A 24779-nucleotide genomic window follows, 5' to 3' on the forward strand; every position below is an offset into this window, starting at 1 on the left:
AGTAGGGGGTCTCAAGGCTTGTTGGATCCGTTCTCACATCTGTCCACAGGTCTGGTCGACGTCAATGGGTCCCCCCAAATGCAGGGTCTGAAAAATATCTCAAAGACCACTCCTAGGCCTTACAATAGCAGTGGTATCTATAGACGCAATTGGGGAAGTCACAAATCTTGCACCTGTCAGGGAGGATACACGCTGTCAAGCTGTAAGTAGTGACAGCAGTAAGAAAGTTAGGAAACCATGGCTGGTTAACTTCTGGCTGTATCTATACTTTTATAGAAATCAGACTTTTATTACCATTTTTACCTTATAGCTTTCCCCCCCCGCAACCAGCGATATCCTCGAGGTATGGCTGTAACTGTGGTAAGTGCTGCAAGGAAGAGCAGAGCTGGAAGGGAGGTGCAGAGTCTGGAAGGCCACGCAGATCAGGACGACAAGACCAAGTCAATGTGTGTTGTGTGTACGGTGGTGGTGCTAGCGCGGAAGAAGAGGGGTGCTGACCAAGGGCTGCGGCAGGTGGTCCCAAGGTTCGGGAGCACACTCCCCCTGGGCCAACGTGCCTGGGGCGCTCAGGGGAGGCAGAAGAGGGTCTCTGGCGGGCTGTAGACCCGGCGGGCTCAGGGCAGTTTTGGGCACCCAACTCCTCTCATGCCAGCCCTTGCAGCCACTCCAGTGTCCGGGTCCAGACCACCGGCGCCACCAGCCGGACAGGCAGTGAATATCTGCTCTTCCTCGGGCGGAGAATGGCTTGCCCCTGGGAAGTTGGCCCATGTGACTTCCCTCCCTCACTTCGCTGGCCAGGGACCAGCGACCCAGAGCAAGCCCGGCAGCGCGCGGCACGCCTCGGCCTTCGCCCTTTGGGCCGGGACCTGTCAGAGGCCGCTGGGCGTGGAGGCCGGGACGGACCAACGACACGCGGGGGCGGCCTCCGGGCAGGCTAGAGCCCAACAGGCTGGAGGGTCGGAAAAGGGGTGACACACTTCTGGCCCCGCAGCCTCGGTGGGGAGATTGTCAGCGCGGAGGCGACCTCTTCCGGTCGGTGCACGGAGCTTCGCGCCCAGGCGCTGTGTGTGTGTCAGGCTGCGGAGCCACCGGTAAGGGAGTGGGCCGGGCTGGGGGAGTCTTGGGGAAGTGACTGCTTCCTCCCCTGCCCCCCCACCGCCGCTGTTTCCAGTACTGGCTCCCCGAGAGAAGTCACCACTTCGGCCCACATCTCGGGGAGTCTGCATCTCATAACCCCGGCAGGAGCAGCATTTCTGTTGTCCAGCAGCATTTCTGCGGTGACGCTTTCTTGCTCACCCCATTCGCACATTATGTGGTGGGCTGGGGCGTGGGTTGTGTTCTCTTCTGGACTGGGCCCAAGTGGTTTTGTGGTCTCGTCAGTCTCATGTCTTCCCATTCCACATAGGGCCCAGGATTTTGAGCAACTGGCACCGACCTGAGGATTCTATTTACCTGCTGTTATTCCTGCTTTGGGGCTCTCTGCTGTGGGTTCTCTACTCTGGATGCACTGGCTCTCCCCTGTGTCTTGTTTGCCCTTTCCTGCAACTCTGGCTGATGTTGACTGCTCACCTACTATGCCTTACCTCCTGCCCACTGCCTCACCCCCAGGATTAAGCAGTGCCTTTGAAATGGAGATGCAGGGGGGAAATTATCTCACCCTGCCTTTAGATCAGATAACAGTCATTTAATTTCCGACTGGGCTTACTTAAAGTTCCTTTCCCTTTCTAGCTTTCAGGTTCCTTCTTTTTTCCAGGAGGAGAAGGAAATCTTTCCATGGCAGCCTGGGTTCTTGACAACCTGGCTCAAGGTTAAGGAAACTTACTCCTAGTCTGCATCACATATACCAGGTCACAGTAAAGCTAGTGTAGGATGAAGAGGGCAAACCTGGCTTCTTGTCTCAACTCTGCCACCAACTCATGATATGACCCAGAACATTTTGTTTTGACTCCTCTGGGCCTCTGCTCTGATATGTCTAAATGGGACGCTGAATTGGAGGTACTTGCCAGCAGCGGAATGCTATTATAAAAGTATTGCATTGTGCATTCACTAAGAGGCTGAGAGACACAAGGGCGTATAGTGGGAGAGGGTGGAGGGAAAGGATGGACCGATTGACACTGAGCTCCTATCCTGTGTATGGCTCTGTGCTGATCATCCGCATTGCCACCAAGAGCATCATCATTCTTATTTTGAGAACTTACCATGAGCCAAGTATTACACTAAATATATGTATTATGCCATTTAATCCTCAGATCAACCTGTGTCAGGGGGTCCCCAAGACTACCCTCACATTCAGAGAGATTCCCTAGAAGGACTCATAGGACTCATACAACTATGAGACTCATATAGGTAGGACTCAGCATAGTCTTATGAGTCCCATAGTTGTCTGAGTCCCGTAGCTGTAGTCATGACTAAGATTTATTACAGCTGTGTAGTAAGGAGACATGATCATAAGCGGAAAAGACACAGGTGGATTCTGAAGGAATCTATGTGCAGGATTCCTAAGGCTTCCTGCTGAGAGAGATCACACAGAGCTCACTCCTCCTAGCAGTGAAAATGCAGCAACATGTGCCATGTTTCTACCAGGGAAGCTCGTTAGAGAGTCAGTGCCCAAGGATTTTATTGGGGGATTGGTCATGTAGACACCCTCTGCCTAGCACATGTTATAGCCCAACTAAGTCCGTTTCCACTGCCCAGGAAAGGCCAATACACTGAGACAGCGGGTGTTGCTGTGGAGAAAGAGTTTTATTTCATAAGGCACCAGGGGAGGAGATGGGAGTAATTTTTCAAACCCATCTCCTTGAGAATTTGGGGGCTAAGATTTTTAAAGGTGGTTTGGTGAACAAAGGGCGAGGGAGTTGGGTCTGCTGATTGGCTGGGGATGAACTCATGGGGTTGGGAAGCAGAAATCTTCTAAGTTGAGAGATTTCCCAGTAGGGGGTCTCAAGGCTTGTTGGATCCGTTCTCACATCTGTCCACAGGTCTGGTCGACGTCAATGGGTCCCCCCAAATGCAGGGTCTGAAAAATATCTCAAAGACCACTCCTAGGCCTTACAATAGCAGTGGTATCTATAGACGCAATTGGGGAAGTCACAAATCTTGCACCTGTCAGGGAGGATACACGCTGTCAAGCTGTAAGTAGTGACAGCAGTAAGAAAGTTAGGAAACCATGGCTGGTTAACTTCTGGCTGTATCTATACTTTTATAGAAATCAGACTTTTATTACCATTTTTACCTTATAGCTTTTCATTGTTTTAATATAGGCGACTTCACACATACAAAAATTCCAGAGTTTCAGAAGGAAAACAGATTTTCAGCATAAATCATATTATTTGTATAAATAGTCTAGGCATAATGAACTACTCTTGTTGGTTAAGTGGTGACTGGATACACTGAAAGGAAAGTTCCCAGACACCAGCTAAGGGCCTATCTTGCAAGCAGGCCTTTCTTAGTCTCAGGCCTGAAATGTTAAGGATTTATGCACACAACCCTAAGAAACAGTAATATCATTTTACAGAAGATAAAATTTAGAGTTTAAGAGATTAGTAACTTGTCCAGAGTTGCGCTGCGGGCAAGTGGCACAGCCAAGAGTCTAATCAGTCTGTTTATTAAAGAACTGGAGATCTTGTCCACCCATTGTGTCATAATGCCCGTCCCAGGGCCCTCAAGTCTTGTTCTTTTTGCCTAAAATGTACTTTCTCTATCTCTTTGCATGACTGGTTTATTTCATTCTTTAGGTCGTTTTGTTTTTGAGACAGTGTCTCACTATGTTGCCCAGGTAGCCCAAACTCCTGGCCTCAAGTGATCCTCTTGCCTCAGTCTCCCAAGTAGCTGGTGCCATAGGCATGCACCACTGCCTGCCTGTCTTGGTTTCTTTTAATTATTCAGGCCTCAGCTAAAATTTCAACTTATCAGAAAGACCCTCCCTGACTACTCTATGTAAAGTAGCCTCTCCTTTAAGTTACTTTGTAGCATTACCTTATTTTAGTTTATTCAAAAAATTTGTCTTTATGTGAAATGATCTCTTGTCTTTGTTTAATCTGTATGAAGTCCATCTCCCTTAGGGGTGTGCTGGCAAATTGGAACTCTGAGAGAGAAAAAAAAAAAACAGATTTGTAGGGTTTGCCAGTTTCCATGTTGTAAATAAATAACCCCCTGGCCAATTTCAAGAACCAACATAAGGTCACTGAAGGAGGAGTTGGAAGAGATGTGCATAATCAGCTTTAAAAACCAGGACTGCATCTTCTTCACTGCTGTGCCCTCAAGATCTGGCACTTAATAAGTGCTCTATAAATATTTATTGAGGGAGGAATAATTCTCTACTGTTGAAAGCATTCACTCTTATCTCACAGAGGAAAATATTGGGGCTCAAAGATGAGACAAACTCTCTTGGGCACACATTAAGTGCAAGAGCAAAACATTGAGTACAGCCCGTTTGTGCAAGATTCACTCCTAAGTAGTTATAGAGAAGTCTAAAATGGGAGAACTTAGGGCTGGGGAATAAGTTTTCATGTATAGTTTCATAGTCCACATCAATAAATAATTTATTGCAGGCTCACCATACAGAAAGAGCTATCTTAGACACGATAGGGGAGACAAAGATGGATTTAAATATCATTCTTCAAGGAGCTCCTATTCTATTGAGAAAATGAGATACACACTCATTTTCAAATGCACATTAGTAAGAGCAATACAAGCCAAATGCCAGTGGAATCTCAGAGTAGTGTCATATCCTTTGGGGGAAAGGGAATCAGGGACAGGAGGGAATTCGTCAAAAATGAGGCATTTCAGCTGGGCTGTAAGGGTATATAGGGTTAGCTGTAAGTGGAAAGGTAAGGTATTGCAGGCAAATGGAACAATATGAGAAAGGCATCTAAAGAGTTGCTTGAAGAAAAGAGCCCGGCTCATCTGGTGTATCAATATGGGAACAACTCAAACAGGCCTGAATCTTAGAACTCCAGTGGACATGCTATTGGAAAACTGACCTTCAATTCACTCTTTTACCAAACCCTCAAGAACATAGGGAGTTGTTAGCAATTACAGTAGTCCCCCTGTAGGGGATACATCCCAAGACCCCCAGTGGATGCCTGAAGAAAGGATTGTATGAAAGTCTATCTACACTGTATTGTTTCCTATACATACATACCTATGATAAAGTTTAATTTGTCGATTAGGTATAGTAAGAGATAACAATAATTAATAATAGCATAGTTATAAAAGTATACTGTAATATGTTATGTGAGTGTGGTTTCTCTCTCAAAATATTGTTCGGTACTTGCCCTTGTTGTGATCCATCAATCTGATAACTGAGATGGCTGCTAGGTGACTAATGGGCAGGTAGCATAGACAGTGTAGATGTATGCTATGCAAAGGGATGATTCCTGTCCTGGGTGGGATGGAGCAGAGCAGTGTGAGATTTCAGAACCCTACTCAGAATGGTGTGCAATTTAAAACTTATGAATTGTTTCTTTCTGGAATTTTCATTTGATATTTTAGGCATTATGGGGGTGAACTGCAGTTGACCATGGGTAATGGAAACCATGGAAAGCAAAACCACAGATAAGAGAGGACTACTCTATTTACAATTGTAAAGAAGGCGGCCTTGCTGCTATGGTCTCTAGAGCAGCTTGGAATCCCAGGGGAGTGTAAATCCCACCCCCAGCCAAAGACAAGGAGAACTTTGTGAAACATTTGGTTGGACTTCCACTGCAATCTGGCAGTATCTTCAGCAGTAATACACCTTCATGGGGAATTTGAAGGCCACAGAAGTTTGCCTCTCCATACAGAGATTGGATTTATATCCTTTGCCCGTGTTTGACGTCACTTTCCTGTCTGTAGCTATCATCCATGTGACTGCTGTGCAGGAGGATCTGGCAAAACAGCTGGAAAAATGGCTTGGTGACGATTCTTGGTGTCTTAAGTTCACCTGAGGAATAGATATCATTTGACAGGCAATGGGGAACTACTGAAAATTTTTGAGCAGGGGAGTGAAAGCTTTAGCAATGTCAATCTAGCAGCAATATGTTATATTTGAGTTTAGGAAAAAATAGAATTCTTAATGAATAGTGGGACACATAAAGAAAGATAACAGTATGAACAAAAGGGGCTGAGCTTTGCTTCCCCAAAAATAAAAGGGGAAAGATTCTGGGAAATAGATAAGTGCATTTTAAGTGGGGCTGAGGATGAAGACACAGTGTCTGGGCAAAATAATTTTAGGAGTATGTTGGAAGGCAGGTCCCATGGTGATGTCAGAGAAGCTGGTGGAGCCAGAAGCACCAGGAATCCATATCTCCACATAGACAACAATTGTACCAGCAGAACTGTCTGAAGTGATGATTTTGGAATTCTGGATTCTATCTGAATGCGGCAGCTTCCAGAGGAAAGCTTGGCTGGTAAATTGTGGCTAATATTGGTCAATTCAGCCTTTAGCGTGGTAGTGACTATCCATTCCCCATTCCCATGACGTGTAGCTATGGCATGTTTCTGGCATGGCTTGCTGCAGCCAGAGTGGGAAATAAGGACCTTTTCCTCCAAATATTGGGGAGTTCTATGTTGTAAATGCTGGTAGTTGTTTCTAATCAAAGAGGTGTAGTCAGAGAGGCTGGCTGTCATTGTTTCATCACCATTGGCTGAAGCAGTCTCCAGGACATTTAAAGGAGTTGCACCTTTGGCTTTTTTGTTTGTTTTTACATTTAAAAAAACCTGCATATTTACACTAAAAAAACAACTTCATATATGGGAAAATTTAGAAAGCTACCATGCATACCCAGGGAAAGACACAGACCCAGAAAAGACCTGAGAAGACCTTAACCCTTTACTTCAGGTTGATCTCCAGCACAGAGACACCCTGAACAATAAAAAATCAAATTCTGGATGGAGGGGGAGAATATGATTTCTATATTTATCACAACATAAGATTCGAATGTCCAGTTTCTACCAAAAATCATAAGGCATATGAAGAAACAGGAAAGTATGGCTCATTCAAAGGAACTATATAAGACAACAACAAATATATTTCAGATAGCTCAAACACTGGACTTAATAGACAAAGACTTTAGAACAGCTGTCTTAAAGATGCCCAGAGAGCTAAAGGAAGACATGGGCAAAGACAAAAACAATGTGTGAACAAAATCAGAGTATCAATAAAGAGACAAATTATAAAAAGGAACCAAAAAGAAATTCTGGAGCTGAAAAGTACAGTGACTAAAGGGAAAAATACACTAGAAGGGGTTAAAAATAGATTTAGGCAAGCAGAAAAAGAATCAGAAAACTTAAAGATAGGACAATAGAAACTATTGAATGAACAGAAAGAATAAAGAATGGAGAAAAGTGAACAGAGTCTAAGGGACCTGTGGAATACCATCAAACAGACCAACATATGCATAATGTGAATCCCAGAAGGAAAGAGAGAAAGGGGCAGAAAGACTAGTTGAAGAAATAATGTCTGAAAACTTCCCAAATTCAATGAAAGATATGGATGTACAAATTCCAGATGCTTAGCAAACTCCAAGTAAGATAAAGTCAAAGAGACCCAAGCTGAAACACATTATAATCAAGCTGTCAAAAGTCAAAGACAAGGAGGGAAGCTTGAAAGGAGCAAGAGAGAAATGCCTTGTCACATGCAAGGGATCCTCAGTAAGATTATCAACTGATTTCTCCAGAAACCACGGAGGCCCAAGGCAGTGCGCTGATATATACAAAGTGCCGAGAGGAAGGAAAACAAAAAACAAAACCCCAAACCTGTCAATTGAGAATTATGTATCTGGCAAAACTGTCCTTCAGAAATGAACGATGAAAACTGAGAGAGTTTGTTACCACTAGACCTGATGCTATAGTTGAATGTGTCCCTAAATGTGTTGGAAACTTAATCCTCAGTGCAACCGTGTTGAGAAGTGAGACCTTTAAGAAGTGATTAATGGATTAATGTTATCACAGGAGTGGGTTTATTATTGCAAGAGTGGGTTTGTTATAAAAGTGAGTTCACAGCGGGCATGATGGCTCACTCCTGGAATCCCAGCACTTTGGGAGACCGAGGTTGGAGGATTGCTTGAGTTCAGGAGTTTCAGATCAACTTGAGCACCCAGGTTCACTGTGACCCCATCTCTAAAAAAAAAAAAAAAAAAAATAGCTTGGTGTGGTGCACACCTATAGTCCCTGCTTCTTCAGAGGCTGAGGCAGGAGGATCACTTGAACCCAGGAGTTTGAGGTTACAGTGAGCTATGATCATGCCACTGCACTCCAGCCTCAGTGACAGAGGGAGACCCTGTCTCAAAAAAAAAGTGAGTTCAGGCCTTTCTTGCCCTGTCTTGCCATGCACTGCCTTCCACTGTGTTGCGATGCGGCAAGAAGGCCCTCACAAGATGCATCCCCTCAGTCTTACACTTCTCAGCCTCCAGAACCATTAGCCAAATATATTTCTGTTTACTGCAAATTACCCAGTCTGTCATATTCTGTTACAACAGCGCTAAATGGGCTAAGACACCTGCTATACAAGAAATTCTAAAGAGAGTCCTTCAGATTAAAACAAGGAAACTAGATAGTAACTCAAAGCTGTATGAAGAAATAAAGATCACTGAGAAAGGTAAGTACAAGGGCAATAATAAATGCAAGTATGATTATAATTTTTATTTGTAGTGATATTTAATTTTCTATATGATTTGAAAGATAAATACATAGCTCTTTACACCCATTAGGAGGATTATTTAAAAAAAACACAAGTGATGGTGAAGATGTGAAGAAATTGGAACCCTTGCGTGTTGCTGGTGGCAAAGAAAAATACAGCCTCTGTGGAAAACAATATGGTGATTTCTCAAAAACTTAAACACAGAATTACCACATGATCTTCTTCTGGGTATATGCCCAAAAGAAGTGATGCTAGAGGTATCTGGTCCCTTTCATAGCAGCATTATTCACAATAGCCAAAAGGCGGAAACAACCCAAGTGGCCATTGACAGATGAGTGGATAAAATGTGGTATATACATACAATGGAATATTAGTTGGCCTTAAAAATAAAGGAAATTTTGACACTTGCTACAACATGGGTGAAGCTTAAAGATATGCTACATGAAACAAACCAGTCACAAAGGACAAGTATTGTAAGATTCTTCTCATGAATTTCCTAGAGTAATCAAATTCATAGTGACAGAGGCAGAATGGCAGTTGCCAGAAGCCGGGAGTTGGGGGAAATGGAGAGTAAGTGTTTAATGAGTATTGTGTATTCAGAATGTGGCCAGTGTGACTAAGAAACTAAATTCTTCATTTAATTTAAATAGCCACATTGGCTAGTGGCTACTCTGTTGGACAGTGCAGCTGCAGAGGACTTTATTCATGCCCACTCTCTAGGGGATTTCATTTATTTCTTTACATGGATTTAAATGTACTCTTCTCACTTAATAACTTCCAAATGCACAGCTCCAGTCATAGCTAACCAGAGCTCCAGCCCATAATATACAACTGGCAACTTGAAATTCCCACTAGCACACCTCACACAGATCTCAAATGCGTTAAGCCAAATAGGAGTTCTAGATTTCTCCCCTCCCAAGCCTAGTCCCCTTCTAGTCTTATCTATTCCAGTCATTGGCACCACTGTTCACTCAGCTGCTCAAGCCAGAAATCAGAAAGCCATCTCCAATTCCTGTCAGTTATTTCTTATATCCGATTGTCTAGCAGGTCACAGATTTTATTTCCATAACATATCTTAATATCATCTACTTCTCTCCATCTGCATTTCCACCAGCCTCTCCAGGCCACCATCGTCTCCAACCTGGACTGCTGTCACAGTCTCCAGCATGATCTCTCCTTTCACACTTGTCCCTTTATAAACCATTTTCTACCTAGCAGTTAGAGTGACCATCTTAAAGTGTGACTTGAACATGTCACTCGTCCTTTGGATACCCTTCCATGCCTTCTTTTTACTTAGGAGGGAATGATCTGGCCCACCTATCTCTTCAAACCCAACGTGTTCTGCACACACCACCCTGGAGCATCATACTGTAGCCAAACCCTTCTGGCTTCTTGATGATCCTTCAAACATCAGGGTGTCTGCACAGCTGTTTCCTCTGCCTACTGCTCTTCCCATTCCTGATACAAGTGGCTCTTTCTCATCCTTCAAGTCTTAGCTTTAACGTTTCCTCTTAGAATAGGCCATCTATATAAAGTGGGCCCCTTCCCCATCATTCTTTTTCTTGGAACCTTGTTCATTCCCTTCATGGCAATTTTTTAAATTTTTGTTTACTTAATATTTTTGGTCAGTTTTTCTCATTAGGCTAAACGTTCCAGGAAGACAAGGACCAGATCTAACTTATTGTTTACCCAGCATGTGGCATAGTGCTTTGCATATGAGTAGTTGCTCACTAACATTTGCTTAATAAAAAACTTCCCCAACACCTGTTCACATAAGTAATTTCAATTTCCTGGTTCCATATGGTACACAACAAACTTCTTACTGCTTATTAGATGTTACCTTAATTGGCTGGGAGCTTTAAAGTGGGATATAAAGTGAAGCAAACTGCACTATCTGAAAAAAACAGTCCTAAAGGTAAAGTGTCTGGAATGGATGTTTCAGATCTGTTTTGGTCAGCTTTCTTCTCCCCTAAATAGAGCCTCTGGTCCTCTAAACTTTTAAGATGGTTAGTACCACTCACTAATATCCTGTCTTCATAATTATAATAGCATTAATGGCTTGCATCCTCTTTTAAAAATATTGTCTTACAGACTCCTGATTCATGCAGAGTTAGCTAATTTTTGAATTCCTTACTTTCCTGTGTAGGAGCTACGTGTTCCCAGCATTTGTTTTATCTTTGATGCTGGACCAAGGCATTTGTGACTCCAATGCCAAGATAGTGGATCATGTGGCAATTTTTCTACTACTGACTGGATGCGGCTACCTAACAGAGCACTGACCATAACCAGAAAGTGACCTGTTCTCCCTCTGTTAGTGATGGCTTCACAACTTAATTTGGGATATAGGCTACTAAGATGGTGAGTTGGGGATAGATTCAGAGAAGCTTTAGGTACAATGAGGGGCTGTAGCTATACAAATTTTTATTAAAAAAAAAAAAAAAACCAAAAACCTCTCACTGGGTACATATTTTCCCAATCCCAGAGTGCTGTGTCATAACACAAGAGCAACTGGGTCTCCCAAGATCACACAACATGGACTACTCTCTGCTGCTTTCCCTAAGTTCCCTTCTCACCTTGAGGAGGCCCACAACTTCTAAGGAAGGGAAGGTCCTAGAGTTGGCAATGTAACTGCAATGTGACCTAGATCAAATCAGGTTTTCAGTGAGGTAGATTTATAGAAAGCAGTAGCAATAAATATTTGTGTATAGAGAAAGAACACCTCTAGAAAAATACATAACCAGTAACAGTGATTGCCTGGGGAGAGAACTGGGACATTTGGGAGACAAGAATGACGAGGAAATTTACTTTTCACTGAATACCATTTTGAATTATTTCCATTTTCTTTTTTTACCATGAGCACGTTATATCTAGTCAAAAACTAAGTAAGTTTCAAAATATGAAAAACATAAAAGAAATGCAGTGTTGGTCCTCAAAGAGCCATTTAGCTGGCATTAAGACTAAGAGACATAAGACTAGTAGAAAAATATAAGTCAGCACATAATTAAACACTAATTTGCATGGTACTGACTACAAGTAGAAGAGGAAAAGAGGTCTGCTTAGCTGAAGGAGCTGGGTCTTAGATGATGAAGAGAAACTAAAAGCCCAGGAAAACTTAAGCAAATAAAAATGGGGAGAGGCATAAATACGTACAATTAAATAAAGAACTGTAGACTGCAGTCAGGCCTAGCTCCAATCTCAATAACTTACTAGATGAGCAACATCGAATGGGTTTTAGAATCTCTTTCAACCTCAGTTTCTCATTTGTAAAATGAGTCCTTAATAGGACTGTTATGAAAATTAAAGAATGTATGTAAAGTGGTTAGCACAGTACCTGACATAGAGTAGGTGCTCAACTAAATGGTGCCTAGTATAAACTCAGTGGGACAGGGGAACTAGTCTGGCTACAGCACATGGTATCTGTTCAGGAGAAAGGGCAAGATAATGCTGGCTAGTAGGGTTATAGCAAATGGCGGAAGGTCATCTCATTTTGTCTGTGGGGCTCCAGTAGCATAAGAATTATAAACAAGTACCACCATTATGTACTCCCTAATGTTCAAGGTGAGTGGTCTGGCACTTAATAGGGTTTCTCTCTGGCATGACGCCTCTGGTGCTTAATCAAGACAGAATTCTGACCGAAGGCCTTCCCACAGTCATTACATTTATAAGGTCTTTCCCCAGTATGGATTCTTTGATGTCGAATAAGGTGTGCCTTGCAAATGAAGTTTTTCCCACAGTCAGAACATTCATGAGGCTTCTCCCCAGTGTGGACCCTCTGGTGCTGAGCAAGATCTGAGTTCCACATGAAGCCTTTTCCACAGTCCTTACATTCATAAGGCTTCTCTCCAGTGTGGATTCTTTGATGCCGAAGAAGGGCTGGGTTTCGAGTAAAGCTTTTCCCACATTCCTTGCATGTGTATGGTTTCTCCCCTGTGTGGATTCGCTGATGTTGTGTAAGGCTTGTGTTCTGACTAAAGCCCTTCCCACATTCCTTACATTCAAAGGGTTCCTCTCCAGTATGTACTCGCTGGTGACGAATCAGGTTTGACTTCCAAACGAAGGCTTTGGCACATTCTTGACATTCATAGGGTTTCACCCCATGGTGGATTCTCTGATGTGCAATGCAATGTGATCTAAAACTAAAAGCCTTCCCACATTCCTTACATCCATAGACCTTCTCCCCACTATGAGTTTTCTGGTGTTGATCAAAGTCATCATTTTGATCAAAACATTTGCCGCATTCTTCACATATATAGAATACCTGCTCACTTAGAATTTTCTGATGTATACCAAGGTGCTTATTGCTATCGGTATTCTCCGAACTCTCTTCTACTGAGATCATCTCATCCTTGACAATCACTTCTATAATATCATTTGTAGTATTCTCCATACTTCTCTCACTGGGGTAGCCAGGCCATCTTCCTAAACTACTTTTCTCCTCTTCACAGGTTTTCCTAAGCCACAAGGCCCGGGAGCCACACCACCGGGGTCCACTTGATAGCACCATGAGGTTCTGTGCTTCCTCAAAAATTTCCTCCTTCAGAATATAATCTTCTTTCTCACTCTTCCACACACCCTCTGAAAGAAGAAATCAGAGCTTCAGATCTCATCATTACCCACGCCAGAGGAACTGGAGTATTACTATGTCCATTTCTCTCCAAGTACCACCCCTGTGTCTCAGTGGTCCTGTTCTAGCTGAAAATGGCAAAAACAGGGATAATACACAAAAGGAAACCACAAGCAAAAAGCAGAAACTAGACAGAATTCCTGAGGGCTGTGAGTCCCAGTACCAGACCAGAGGGCAGGCTCTCAGAAAAAAGTTGAACCGAGGCTAAGGCAGACAAGCCGGAATTCCTTTTAGGTGGCTGAGTCCAGTTTATAATATGAAAAGAACAGGCCAGGGGTCAGGGAAGAGGTCCTGTTTAGAAATAAGGACTCATCTGTGTTATACCTGGGGAAACTGAGCTTGTCACACACTGGAGACAGCAGCAAGGACCTTCCTCATACTTTTCAACACTAAAAGGACATGTAATATTCTCATTCAATCTAACCACCTGGTCCACCATAAAAAGTCCTTCCTCCAAGTACTTCAGGCAAAGTTGGGAAAAGGACTCCCTTCTCTTTGTTCCTTTAGTGTCTTACTTGTGTTACTGCATCATCATTTTTCTGTAATTATACATTTATGTATAATGTCCCACTAGACTGTGAGCCTTTCCAGGATAGGGGCCATAAATTACTTGACTTCCGATCCCTAGCAACGAACACAATAAGTAAAATACAGCCTCTACCTTAAAAATATTGGTTGACCATAGCAGCGAAATGGCTAGGTCATTTGTTCAGTTTAAGCCTAAGGCCCAAGACCCAACCTAATTTAATTCATTGAGCTTGTCCTAATGAAGCTGAAAGCTTAAGAGTTTGAGTTTTCTCTTGATTAATGGGTTGATCTGGGGGTTTGGGAGGTTCATTTGTTTAGAACATGAATGGCAAAATGCTTTTTAACATTTTATAAAGGAAAGACAGCAAAATGTGTACTGGGAGGAAAATGCTCATTTCCCTCTCACTTACCTGTACAAAGTAGGCTTGGACGCTCTCCTTGCAGTTTCAGGTTCAACAGCTCTTCTGCCTGCTCGAGATGGAAGATCCCAGCAAGCGTTAGAAACGGAAACCCTGCCGGGGTCAAGATACAGAGAAGGCTCACTCAATCCGAGGAGTGAGGCCCACTAGGAAAGGAGCAGAGGTGGAAGTGATAGTGGGAGAATGAAGGTGGGTGAAAAGATTGGCAACACAGATAACCGGAAGTTTGAGGGGATAAGAATATGAAGGATAGAAATACTGGTACAGGGAAGCTGTGATTCCATCAGTTCCCAAAGATACAAAAAATACCATTCATTTTAAAATGTCAAGAAGAATAGGAAAGACTAAAGCCTCCTCCGTACCTATAACAGAAGGTGAAAGCAAATTCAGACAGAAAAGAATCAGGATAGGATGAAATTGCAAAGAGCTATTCCTGAGGTCTTCCTGTCTAGGCAGGCTGTTCTGGGAAACCATAACCTCTTAGCTGTCATCCTTTCTATCCATCTATTTATCGCCTGTCATTCCACAAAGAATCAGTGATAGGTCACTCTATGGCATCCATAAGAAATGCCCTCACAGCCTCACTCAGCCATTTCCAGAAATTTCTTTTTACCCTGTAATAGACACCTCTATCCACTAACATCCACTCTAATAAACTTTATTTCAGGCTTAACTATGATCTGTCTCTCTGTAACTCCCATCCAAAACATCCTAAGAAACAGATCAATTCTGCGCCTTCAAATGACAACCTTTTATGTTGCCAAAGCCAGCGACTGTGTGTCTCCTGAGTATTATCTTCTCTAAGACAAAAGGAGACTTTGAGTAGGGACAGGACTGCGCCATGGAAGTCTGTTGCCGGTCAGGGAGTTAATAATTTTGTTCAAGGAATAACTTAGCTGTTGGTTTTTTGCCAAAAGCAAAGCAAAGATGGGAAATTCCCTTGGGTCGTGAGGAGAGGAAGCACTGAGATCCTGAGAGAATGCAGAGGACACTGTGGTTGTCTCCTACCTCCATTCTACCCCTCCCCACCGTGGGAACTTCATGGAGGGTGAAGCAGGGCTTATCCCAATTCCCATTCCATAGGGCGGGTGCTGGCAAGTCTAGGCCAAGCAGGTTAATCCCATCCTACTCTTTACATAGGAAGTTGATCCAGGGATCAGCAATTCAGATGAAGTCAATCAGTGTACAGTAGTATTTCCCTGGCCACAGTGACTGACTTAAAGCTGGCATATGACTTAAGGTGGTCCAATAGAGCAATACTTGGGACTTCGATTCATAATGGTTAAAGCCTAAGGAAGACCTGCCCTGTTCCTTTCCCTAGGTAGGCAGAAGCAGAGTCCTGGTTACGACTAATAATACAAATCACCTTACAACCACAAAAGGAGCCAGACTGTGGACAAAGCCAACATACAGGGAGACAGAGCATAAACTGAAATCTGATCAAACTATACTTGCAGCCCACTCTACTTACAGACTACCCAGGTACATGAAACAATAAATTCCTCTTTATTGTTTAAGCCAGTTTGAACTGGGTTTTAATACTTGCAATCAAGAATATCCTAATATAAAAAGACTGCCAGACATAGCAAGGAACTGTGAGAATGGGGAGATTATGGCACAGCTCAAGTCTCACCGTGTTCACAGGAGACTGTGCAAGGAAGATGGAATGGGGCCAGAGAGGCAACAGAGAGATACAGTTCTCACTAGGAAACTAAGAGGAAGAAAGCCCTCTGTTGGCCTTAAAGTTATCCCCGGGCTTTCCCCATCAGCAATTCCTGAGTAATAGGGACTATCTGGCTGGGGGTTATTGAGATTTCTTGATTTCTAATGATAAATATGGCCATTACATCCCAAGATGGAAGACTATAAGCAGGCCGGGAAAGCAGAAAGGGAACCCCGTATCAGAGAGTAAACAGGAAAATCAGGGAGCAAAGATAAATGGTGGCCACGATAAGAGCAGCAGAGATAGGGAAGAGGCAAAACAGGTGAAAGAAGACGGCACACAGAGGAGCCAAGGAAAACACAACCAGGACTCAAGCGCATGGAAAACTATGGGAATACAGCGAAAACAGGGAATCCCACTAGTGTCCACAGTACGACGTTAAGAGAACACATATCTATGACATTCCAAAGATCAAGACAAAGGAACTGGCCAGATGACTGGCACAGGTGTCCTCACTCACCTGAGGAGATGCCCCTGGGGCTCTCTCCATCCAGAGCTCCCTGAGGGGCTGAGCACCAGGGTGCTTCCCCTCGCTCCAGCTGGGAAATCAGAGCCGGTTTGGGAAATGGAAATGCTGCTTGAGGAGAAGGAAATGGGACAGGCAGGTGAGTGGGGTGACACAAAACAATCCCAGGGCTCCTCCCAGGCCTGTGTCTTCAGGGGCAGGAGGGGAAATAGAGAATCGCTGGTGAGAAGAAGAAAAGGAAGTCCAGGGGGAAGGAAGGAGACACCAGGGAGAGGGGCCAGGAGACTTACAAAAGTCAGGAAGTTGAAAAAGTTACTCAATAACAGTGTGAGTCAGCGAACAGATGATTCATTCATTGAGGAACTGAGTCCTCAATGCTTTCTTGTCCTCTCCTTCTTTCAGCCCTCAAGTTCAGACATCTGCCTGTGGATGCTTGGTATTAGGCTGGATCTCCCAAACTGAGGGGGGTGGGGAACTGAAGGCTCACTGGGGCACCGTGGATCTGCTCTTTCCCCCTATACGCACAGCACAGGGGTGAGGGTTTGGGCAGCTCTCGCCCTGGGGCAAGGGACTTCCTGTGAGGCCCAAACTGATACCAGGACTTCCGACTTCTAGCAACTGCTGAGGTTGGGTCATTAACAATCCAAGAGCCGGAAGCTGCCACTGAGCTGAGGATTATCAAAGACTCCTGAGCCTTTGAGAAGGGCAGAGCCAGAGCCCAAAGAGAGAGACCCTTACCCAGGGAAGCCACAGCCCCATAATTCTCCAGCATCACGTCCCTGTACAGGGCCCTCTGAGCAGGGCCCAGGCCGATCCATTCGTTCTCAGAGAAGTACACGGCCACATCCTCGAAGGTCACTGACTCCTGAAACAACACGTGTTTATATGCCCCAGGACAATCCCAGGACCCAGGCCTGGGCTGAGTGCTAGACAGGGCACCCAGAAGTACTGGCAGGATGCCTGTTGGGATTCTGCATTCTCAATGTCTAAGGGAACTCTATTGGCACATTTTTGCCCCCTACTTGCAAACGTACAAGGGATCAGCCATCAATTTTCTCATGTCTCTTCATCTTTATTTCAGCAAACATCCTCTCATCTTTTTCATGAGTCTCTGCAAAAGTTTTTGCTGTTCGTCCCTATACCCAAAACCACCATCTGTGCTCTAGGTCCAGGACTTTCTCTACAATGTGTCCTCCTTCAGAGGTCTATCGCCCTTGATAACAGCTATCATTTTTTGAGCCTGTGCCAAGCACTTTATATATATATTACTTTATGTCTCATAGCCTACAAGGAGGGTGTTAGATCCATTTTAGAGAAGGCGAAGTCAAGGCTCAGGGAGATTAACTTCCCCCAGAGTCCCAGAGCTGAGACAGAACCCAGGCCTGCTTACGGCTCTGGCTCTGCCTATCACGCCACACTGACTCTTCCTCTTCTCTCCCTCCCAGTCACTGCCACCAGCCAAAGAGGCAGCTAAGGGCTCCTCGGAACACTCCGGTTACCACTGAGACTACCCGACAGGACAGATCCTAACTGTGACTCTACTCCCTACACTCCTCCACCCTCAACACGCTCTAAAACATCCCACCTCCCTTTCTTCTCCACATTCCAACTTCGATGTCCCCTTTTTCCCTATTTCTAGGAGTCTCGGCTCCTGAGTCTTCTTTCCTTTTTCACGCACCCTCTTCCTTAAGAAACACACACAGTGCTAACCTACAGCCATCAACTCCTCCTATGATTCCCAGCCATCGTCAACACAACATCATTTATTTTTTCTTGCCTCTTTTTTGTATGCCTTGTAATCTTTTTTTTTGTTGTTGAAAGCCCAAAATCTTGTGTAGTACAATAGAGACTGAGGCAAAAATGAAATGGGCATATTTTTTTCTTTTGGGAGATCTTTATCATGGAGAGTTGAGTCAATCTAATCAGGAGTTGAGCTGTGTTTAGGTTTCTGTTGCTGTGCTTACCCACAGGCTTCCGGTTCTTCTAGTATTACCTTGTGTTTAGTGTGTGGACTGGTTGGCTAACAGGGATTTTCTGTGTTTGCACCACGCTCACCTTTAGGCCTTCCCTTTATTCCTGTGCCTCAGAGAAGGTCTCTCCCCATGTCATTATCTTTCCTCTAGCAGTAGATTGCTATTATTTGTTACTCAACATTTGATATTCTGATGATGGTGAGCGGGATAACATTTTCTGTTGTGATTCAGCTTTAGTCTTAGGTAGGCACTGTGTCTCTGAGACGTGAGGGGTCCCTGTGTCAGCTCTTGCTCATTTGTGCTCCTACCGCAATACTGCCTGTGGTCTACAGCATGCAAGGACGACGGAAGTGGCAGCAAATGTCCTTTATCTTCTTCACTCCTCACTGTTGGCATCAGGCTAGTCGCTCTACCCACTTCCACAGGCTTTGGTGCAATATGTCAGGAAGTTCTCTGGGGATGGCCACCACTATCTCCTCTGAGGGCTTTCAACACACTTTTCTGGTAGATATCCTCTCTTACCTCTGATTAATACAGTGAGGCCACGCTGTCCTGGGACGGCCTTAAGCTCTGCCGGATGAGGGATGGGTATTTCTTGGGGGAATTGAACTGCTCTTCTCATTCTGCCCATGGGCCCATTGCTTACCCTCTGTGCTGGCGGTAAGGTATGGAAGGGAAGCGTGTGAGCAACATTGAAAGTTATCCCATTCCAGGAATGCAGTGATTACTGCAGAGAAGTCCTGGTTGTACAGTGTGTGATTCACTGATTATGCTATAATATTCCAAATGGCAACTTTAACAAGACCAGAAAACGTACTACCATTCACATTTTCCTGCACGTTTTGGGTAAGCCTTGCATTTGCAGTTACTGTCACAAACTTTGATACAAAGTCATCGAAAGCCAGTATTCATAGGTGGCGTGATGTTGCAATGTCATGAGCAAGGCGCCTCAACTCAGAATAAGGCTCTGGGAAGAAGGGAGGCACCTAACTCCTCGGCCCTCTCTTTTCCACTCAGGCTTTTGTCTCGCGGGAACTAGAAGGAGGGAACAACCAAGATTGAGGGGTCCTCCAAGATTCCTAGAGAGAATCGCAGGGCGCGTACGGTTGGCCAGTCAGCGTGATAACGTGATTCCCGTGCTACCATTGTACTTCCGCCACCGCCATTTTCAACGCGTGAGGGTTGGGTGTGTGAGGAGCGGTGTGTAGTGCCGGCAACCTCTGCTTGCCGAAAAGCTGCGGAGGCCGCCGGGAGCCCACGGTAAGCGGGTCTGGCTTGACCTGAGAAGGACGGGACGGGCCCTAAGGGAGGCGGGCGCGGCCACCGTGGCTACTGGGGTGCTCTTCCAGACCTCCGGGCGCGGCTGGCTTAGGTGGTTGGCGGTAGGCTCCCGCCGCCTCGTTTCCCGGTACCCTGGGCGGCCCGCGCGGGGCCTATTAAGATTCTGTTAGTGACACAGATGCAAGTGTTAACATCGAGGCCCTCGAAAAGTTTTAACTGTCCACGCTGCAGGACACTGGCAACAGAACATGCCCGTTGGTTGCTGTGACCCTCGTCTTTGTCCTGCTCGAGGAAGGGCCAGCCCTACCCCTTGGCTTGTGTACAGTTTTTCCCTTTTCACTGGGCTTCAGGCAGTTGGTCTGTGATCACTTTATTCACCTGGCATGGTGTACACCCAATCTGGAAGCTTGATTATTGTCGTAGACCAGCCAAAATTTTGAAGATGCTGGAATGTTTCTCCTCCGTCGCCCTCAAGATAGAGCCTGCTTAGCTCACATACTGGAGAACGTGGAGCCCTGGGATTTGGACGGCTCATATGAATGTTAAATCTAAAGTTTCATGAGCCGTATCCGTCAGGCACCTAATATGTGTCCAGAGTTTAACATAGTTTCCTATGTACAGTGTTGGAGATATGGAAAGATTTCTTGACCTAGTTTTCTTCACATCTTTCATTATACTCTTCTGATTACACTCTCTTAACTTTTACTCAGTTGTCCTAACCTAATTGTCAGAGTTCATAATCAGTCAGATTGAACATTTGGTCCCTGCTGTTAGTGAAGTGTGTTGGGTTGTGATTTGCTCTCCACCCCGGCTTGTTGTTTATGTTTCAACTCCATGTGGTTTTCCCCACAGGAAAGTAAGAGGGGGAGTTTTGTGTTTTGTATGGTGGCCTCTGCTGCAGTTCTACTTCAGAGGATTTGCCATTCACAGATTGTCCACCGTACGATCAGACCTTTTGGCTTAAGTCCTTTTGCTTGATACGTTAATCCTATGAAGTATCCCCTGTGAGGGACATTTATTACAGATACGGTGACAGTATCATGACTGTAGAGAATTGGAGTACACAACTGCAGGGGTTACCTGTTTACTCAGCGTGAATCACTGCTTTTGTTACCCTTGGACAGAAACCATTCATGAGTTCAGTGGCATTACTTGTGTAGGTTTACCTTGTGTTTTCTTTTAAAGTACTACTGTTTATGCTTATAACTACTCTTTCTCCTTACTGTACTCCTTGTAACTTCCAAGGTGTGTTTTCTAGCCTCTCCTAACAGCTGTTTCCCTGACAGCTTCAGTTTCCCCTACCTTCCTGAATGGCTTTCTGGATTCACTACAAAGGGTCAGTGGAGGGAGGAGCAGCACCGACTCTGAAGTTTTTTGTCTGATGCTGTTGTAGTACCCTGAGACTTAGGGCAAACTACAGATAGGAAGTTGAAATGGAAGTTGTTTTTAAGGTCTGTGAGTACGTGCACTTTTATGTGTTTGTTTATATGCTTGTTAAGTATCTCTGATCTAACTGATGGCTGCTATTTGTATTTTAGGTGTTGTCTTTAGTGCATGAATATTGATGATTCACTCTTTTGAACGGCAGACGGCTTACTTCCTAATGATGAACTAATTAACTGACCCAGAATGGGAGTTGGAGCTAGTCTAGAAATGAAATTGCTGTGCTTCCCCATACTATAATATTTGGAACTTGGAGTATTTGGGACATGTCATGAGGTTGACGGATTGCTTTAATATGGTAGTGTTTTTCTTCTCACCACCCCCCCGTCCAAGACTGTGATAAAATTAAATGAATAGGTTGTATTTAGGGGGAAAATGGTAGTAGGGAGTCTTCAAAATATTCCTGACAGACTATTTTCAAATTGTTTGACTTTTGTTTCTTCAGTCATGGAAACCGTCCTAATATTAAGAAGCATAGGAGGAAAAACAGATGCTGAGATCTGACAACGTTTGATGGATTTCTTGTACACAACTCATTCCTATCGTTTCTGTGTGGATTCTGGGGATCTTAACTGTTTGGAATTACAGCTTTCTTTTCAGCCCATAACATTCTGTCCACTGTCTACCCTAGTTTCCTTTTTATCCTTCTTTCTTATTATGTTTTCTCTGGATTACTGAAAATTACAGTTTTCTCAGTCAATTTTCTCATCACACATTCCTTGGGTGATTTCTGCTTCCTTTCTTCATTCCCCCGTATGCCTGCCGTCTCGCCTCTGTGAGACAAGAATTGTCCCCGATAACAAGCAATAACTAATGAAGCATAGTTTACATAGCCTTCAAATCGGGTTGGGCCAGAGGTTGGGTGTATGAATTATGGAGTTACTGTCAATAGGGTTACTGTCACTAATATTTCTTTTTTTTTTTTTTTTTGTATTTCAGCATATTATGGGGGTACAGATGTTCAGGTTACATATATTGCCCTTGCCCCACCCGAGTCAGAGCTTCAATCGTGTCCATTCCCCAGACAGTGCACATCGCACTCATTGTGTGTGTATATACCCATCCCCTCCTCCCCGCTCCCATCTGCCTGACACCCGATGAATGTTACTGCTGTATGTGCACTTAGGTGTTGATCAGTTAAAACCAATTTGATGGTGAGTACATGTGGTGCTTATTTTTCCATTCTTGGGATCCTTCACTTAGTAGAATGGGCTCCAGTTCTATCTGGGATAATATAAGAGATGCTGTATCACCATTGTTTTTTGTGGCTGAATAGTACTCCATGGTATACATATACCACAATTTATTAATCCACACATGTATTGATGGGCACTTGGGTTATTTCCACATCTTTGCAATTGTGAATTGTGCCGCTATAAACATTCGAGTGCAGATGTCTTTTTTTATAGAATGTCTTTTGTTCTTGTGGGTAGGTGCCCAGTAATGGGATTGCTGGATCAAATGGTGGTTCTACCTATAGCTCTTTGAGGTATCTCCATATTGCTTTCCACAGAGGTTGTACTAGTTTGCAGTCCCACCAGCAGTGTAGGAGTGTTCCCGTCTCTCCGCATCCACGCCAACATTTATTGTTTTGGGACTTTTTGATAAAGGCCATTCTCACTGGAGATAAGTGATATCTCATCGTGGTTTTGATTTGCATTTCCCTTCTTTACCTTCAGCTCCTGAAACTTTTACGTTTACCAAAGACGGGAATAAAAGAGGCCGGATGATGGCAGCTGAATCCGTAGCAACCAGGCCCCAGGTGAGCTGAGTTTCCTGTTCCCCTGTACATATACACGTGTGTTTATGCATATATATTTTATACAAAGGTGTGTATATGTATATACACACACACATATATGCATGTACATAAACATATAAAACAAACTTTTATGTATGCATGTATATATGTGTAAATTCCTCATTTAGGTTTAACTTATACACAGACCCTAACTGTATTGCTCACTTTTTAGAAACGTATACGCCTGTATGACCATCGTTCATATCAAGACGTAGATTAGCACAACAAAAGGTCTCTTCACGACCCCTCCCAAGCAGCGCACCACCCCAGAGTTAACCGCTGTTCTAACTTCTATCACCACAGATTAGTTTTGTTCTTGAATGTCATATAAACGGAATCCTTTAACATGTACTCCTTTGTATCTATCTTATTTTGCTCAGTATTACGTCTGTGAACTTCACTCATGTTGCACGTAGCAGTAGTTTGTTCTTTTTCATTGCTGGAATAGTTTTCCATTATATGGTCATACCATATTTTTTTTATTTATTCTACTGTAGATGAACTTCTGGTTGTTTCCTGTTTGGGGGTACAGTGAATAAGAATGCAGTGAACATTCTTATCTTTGGGTGGACATAGGCACTCATTTCCTTTTTTTTGAGACAGAGTCTCACTCTGTTGCCCGGGCTAGAGTGCCGTGGCGTCATCCTAGCTCACAGCAACCTCCAACTCCTGGGCTCAAGCGATCCTCCTGCCTCAGCCTCCCGAGTAGCTGGGACTACAGGCATGCGCCACCATGCCCGGCTAATTTTTTCTATATATTTTTAGTTGTCCAATTAATTTCTTTCTAATTTATAGTAGACACGGGGTCTCGCTCTTGCTCAGGCTGGTCTCGAACTCCTGAGCTCAAACAATCCGCCCGCCTCAGCCTCCCAGAGAGCTAGGATTACAGGCGTGAGCCACCGCGCCCGGCCACTCATTTTCTTGAGTATATCTCTGGGAGTGAAATTGCTAGATCGTAAGGTATACATCGGGTTAGTTTTAGTCGATGCTGCCCAACCATTTTCCAAAATGGTTCTTCGAATTTGTACTCTACCAGCACTATGTACTTAGTTACTCTACGTCCTTACCAACATTTGTCATTTGTTCATAGTATGTCATTGGGGTTTTAAAAATTTCCTCCTCTCCAGTAAGCAGTGATGCTGACCGCCATTTCATGTTCGTTGGCTATGTGGATATCCTTTCATGTGAAGTCCCCGTTCAGACATTTTTCCTAGTCTGTGTGCCTTTATTCCCGCCCCCTCAAGTGGTAGTGGTTCTTTATCATAGATGTAAGTCCTTTGTCAAACATCTGTATTATAGTCAACGGCTTGCTTTTTCACTCTTTCTTTTTTCCGAAGTAAATGGAGAGGACAGCCTTTTCACTCTCTTAATGCTGTCCTTTGATAAACAGATTTTCTTGTTTTTAAGGAAGTCCAGTATATGGATTTGTTTTCTTATTCAAAGGTCATGAAGATATTCTTTGAATATTTTTTGTTTTAGCTTTCTACTTAGGTCTATGATTCATCTCAAATTAAGGGTGCGAGATACGGATCAAAGTTCTCCCCCTACCCCACCCCACGCCAATACAGTTATCCGTTTGATTTGGGACCCTTTATTGAAAAGTCTGTCTTTTACCCACTGACTTGCACTAGTGGGTAAAAGACACTAGTTGGTAAAAGACAGTCATAAATTTGGTGACTATATATGTCTGTGCCTGTTTTTAAACTCCCTATTCAGTTCCATTGGTCTAATTTTCTGTCTTTGAACCAATATCCCTTGACACTCACTGTGCAGGGGAGTAAAATATTTTTGTGAAATAATATAACATGGAGGGCTTTCCTCCAAGGTAGTTTTAAAGTATATCAAAAAGATAATTGACAAAACTTTCTTTGGTACCTGGCTCATAGGTTGCCTTAGTTACA

General features: G+C 43.9%; 2 protein-coding genes across 3 annotated transcripts in view; one reads left to right on the forward strand and one right to left on the reverse strand.

Moving 5' to 3' along the window:
- The first annotated feature begins 345 nt into the window (after nucleotides 1-345).
- The window catches only part of KRBOX1 (KRAB box domain containing 1), an 89418-nt gene continuing 64984 nt past the window's right edge, over nucleotides 346-24779 (forward strand). The window contains exons 1-3 of the mRNA XM_012658173.1: nucleotides 346-524; nucleotides 799-1091; nucleotides 22757-22839. Of these exons, the coding sequence (XP_012513627.1) occupies nucleotides 346-524; nucleotides 799-1091; nucleotides 22757-22839 (555 nt within the window). The remainder of the gene's footprint in view (nucleotides 525-798; nucleotides 1092-22756; nucleotides 22840-24779) is intronic.
- On the reverse strand, nucleotides 11154-17240 carry ZNF662 (zinc finger protein 662). 2 transcript variants are annotated; one of them, XM_012649494.1, is made up of 4 exons: nucleotides 17119-17240; nucleotides 16375-16491; nucleotides 14183-14284; nucleotides 11154-13195 (listed from the first exon to the last, which is right to left on the reverse strand). In XM_012649494.1, exons 1-4 carry the CDS (start codon nucleotides 17150-17152, stop codon nucleotides 12195-12197), a joined length of 1254 nt encoding a protein of 417 aa, XP_012504948.1. In that variant the 5' UTR covers nucleotides 17153-17240; the 3' UTR covers nucleotides 11154-12194. The 2 variants fall into 2 exon arrangements, with proteins under 2 accessions (XP_012504948.1, XP_012505004.1); XM_012649550.1 differs by lacking the exon at nucleotides 14183-14284 and having other exon boundaries at nucleotides 16375-16488.

Source organism: Propithecus coquereli, unplaced genomic scaffold, assembly GCF_000956105.1.
Source record: "Propithecus coquereli isolate 6110/MARCELLA unplaced genomic scaffold, Pcoq_1.0 Scaffold1, whole genome shotgun sequence".
In the NCBI taxonomy this organism is placed as follows: Eukaryota; Metazoa; Chordata; class Mammalia; order Primates; family Indriidae; genus Propithecus; species Propithecus coquereli.

Excerpts from the sequence above, each read along its gene's own strand:
- ZNF662 (XM_012649494.1), bottom strand. The coding sequence starts at position 17,152 with ATGCTGGAGAATTATGGGGCTGTGGCTTCCCTGG. Across the intron at positions 14,285-16,374 it reads CCCCAGGGGCATCTCCTCAG|GGTTTCCGTTTCTAACGCTT; the intron begins GTGAGTGAGGAC and ends TGACCCCGGCAG. Across the intron at positions 13,196-14,182 it reads TCCAAGCCTACTTTGTACAG|AGGGTGTGTGGAAGAGTGAG; the intron begins GTAAGTGAGAGG and ends TTCTTCTTTCAG.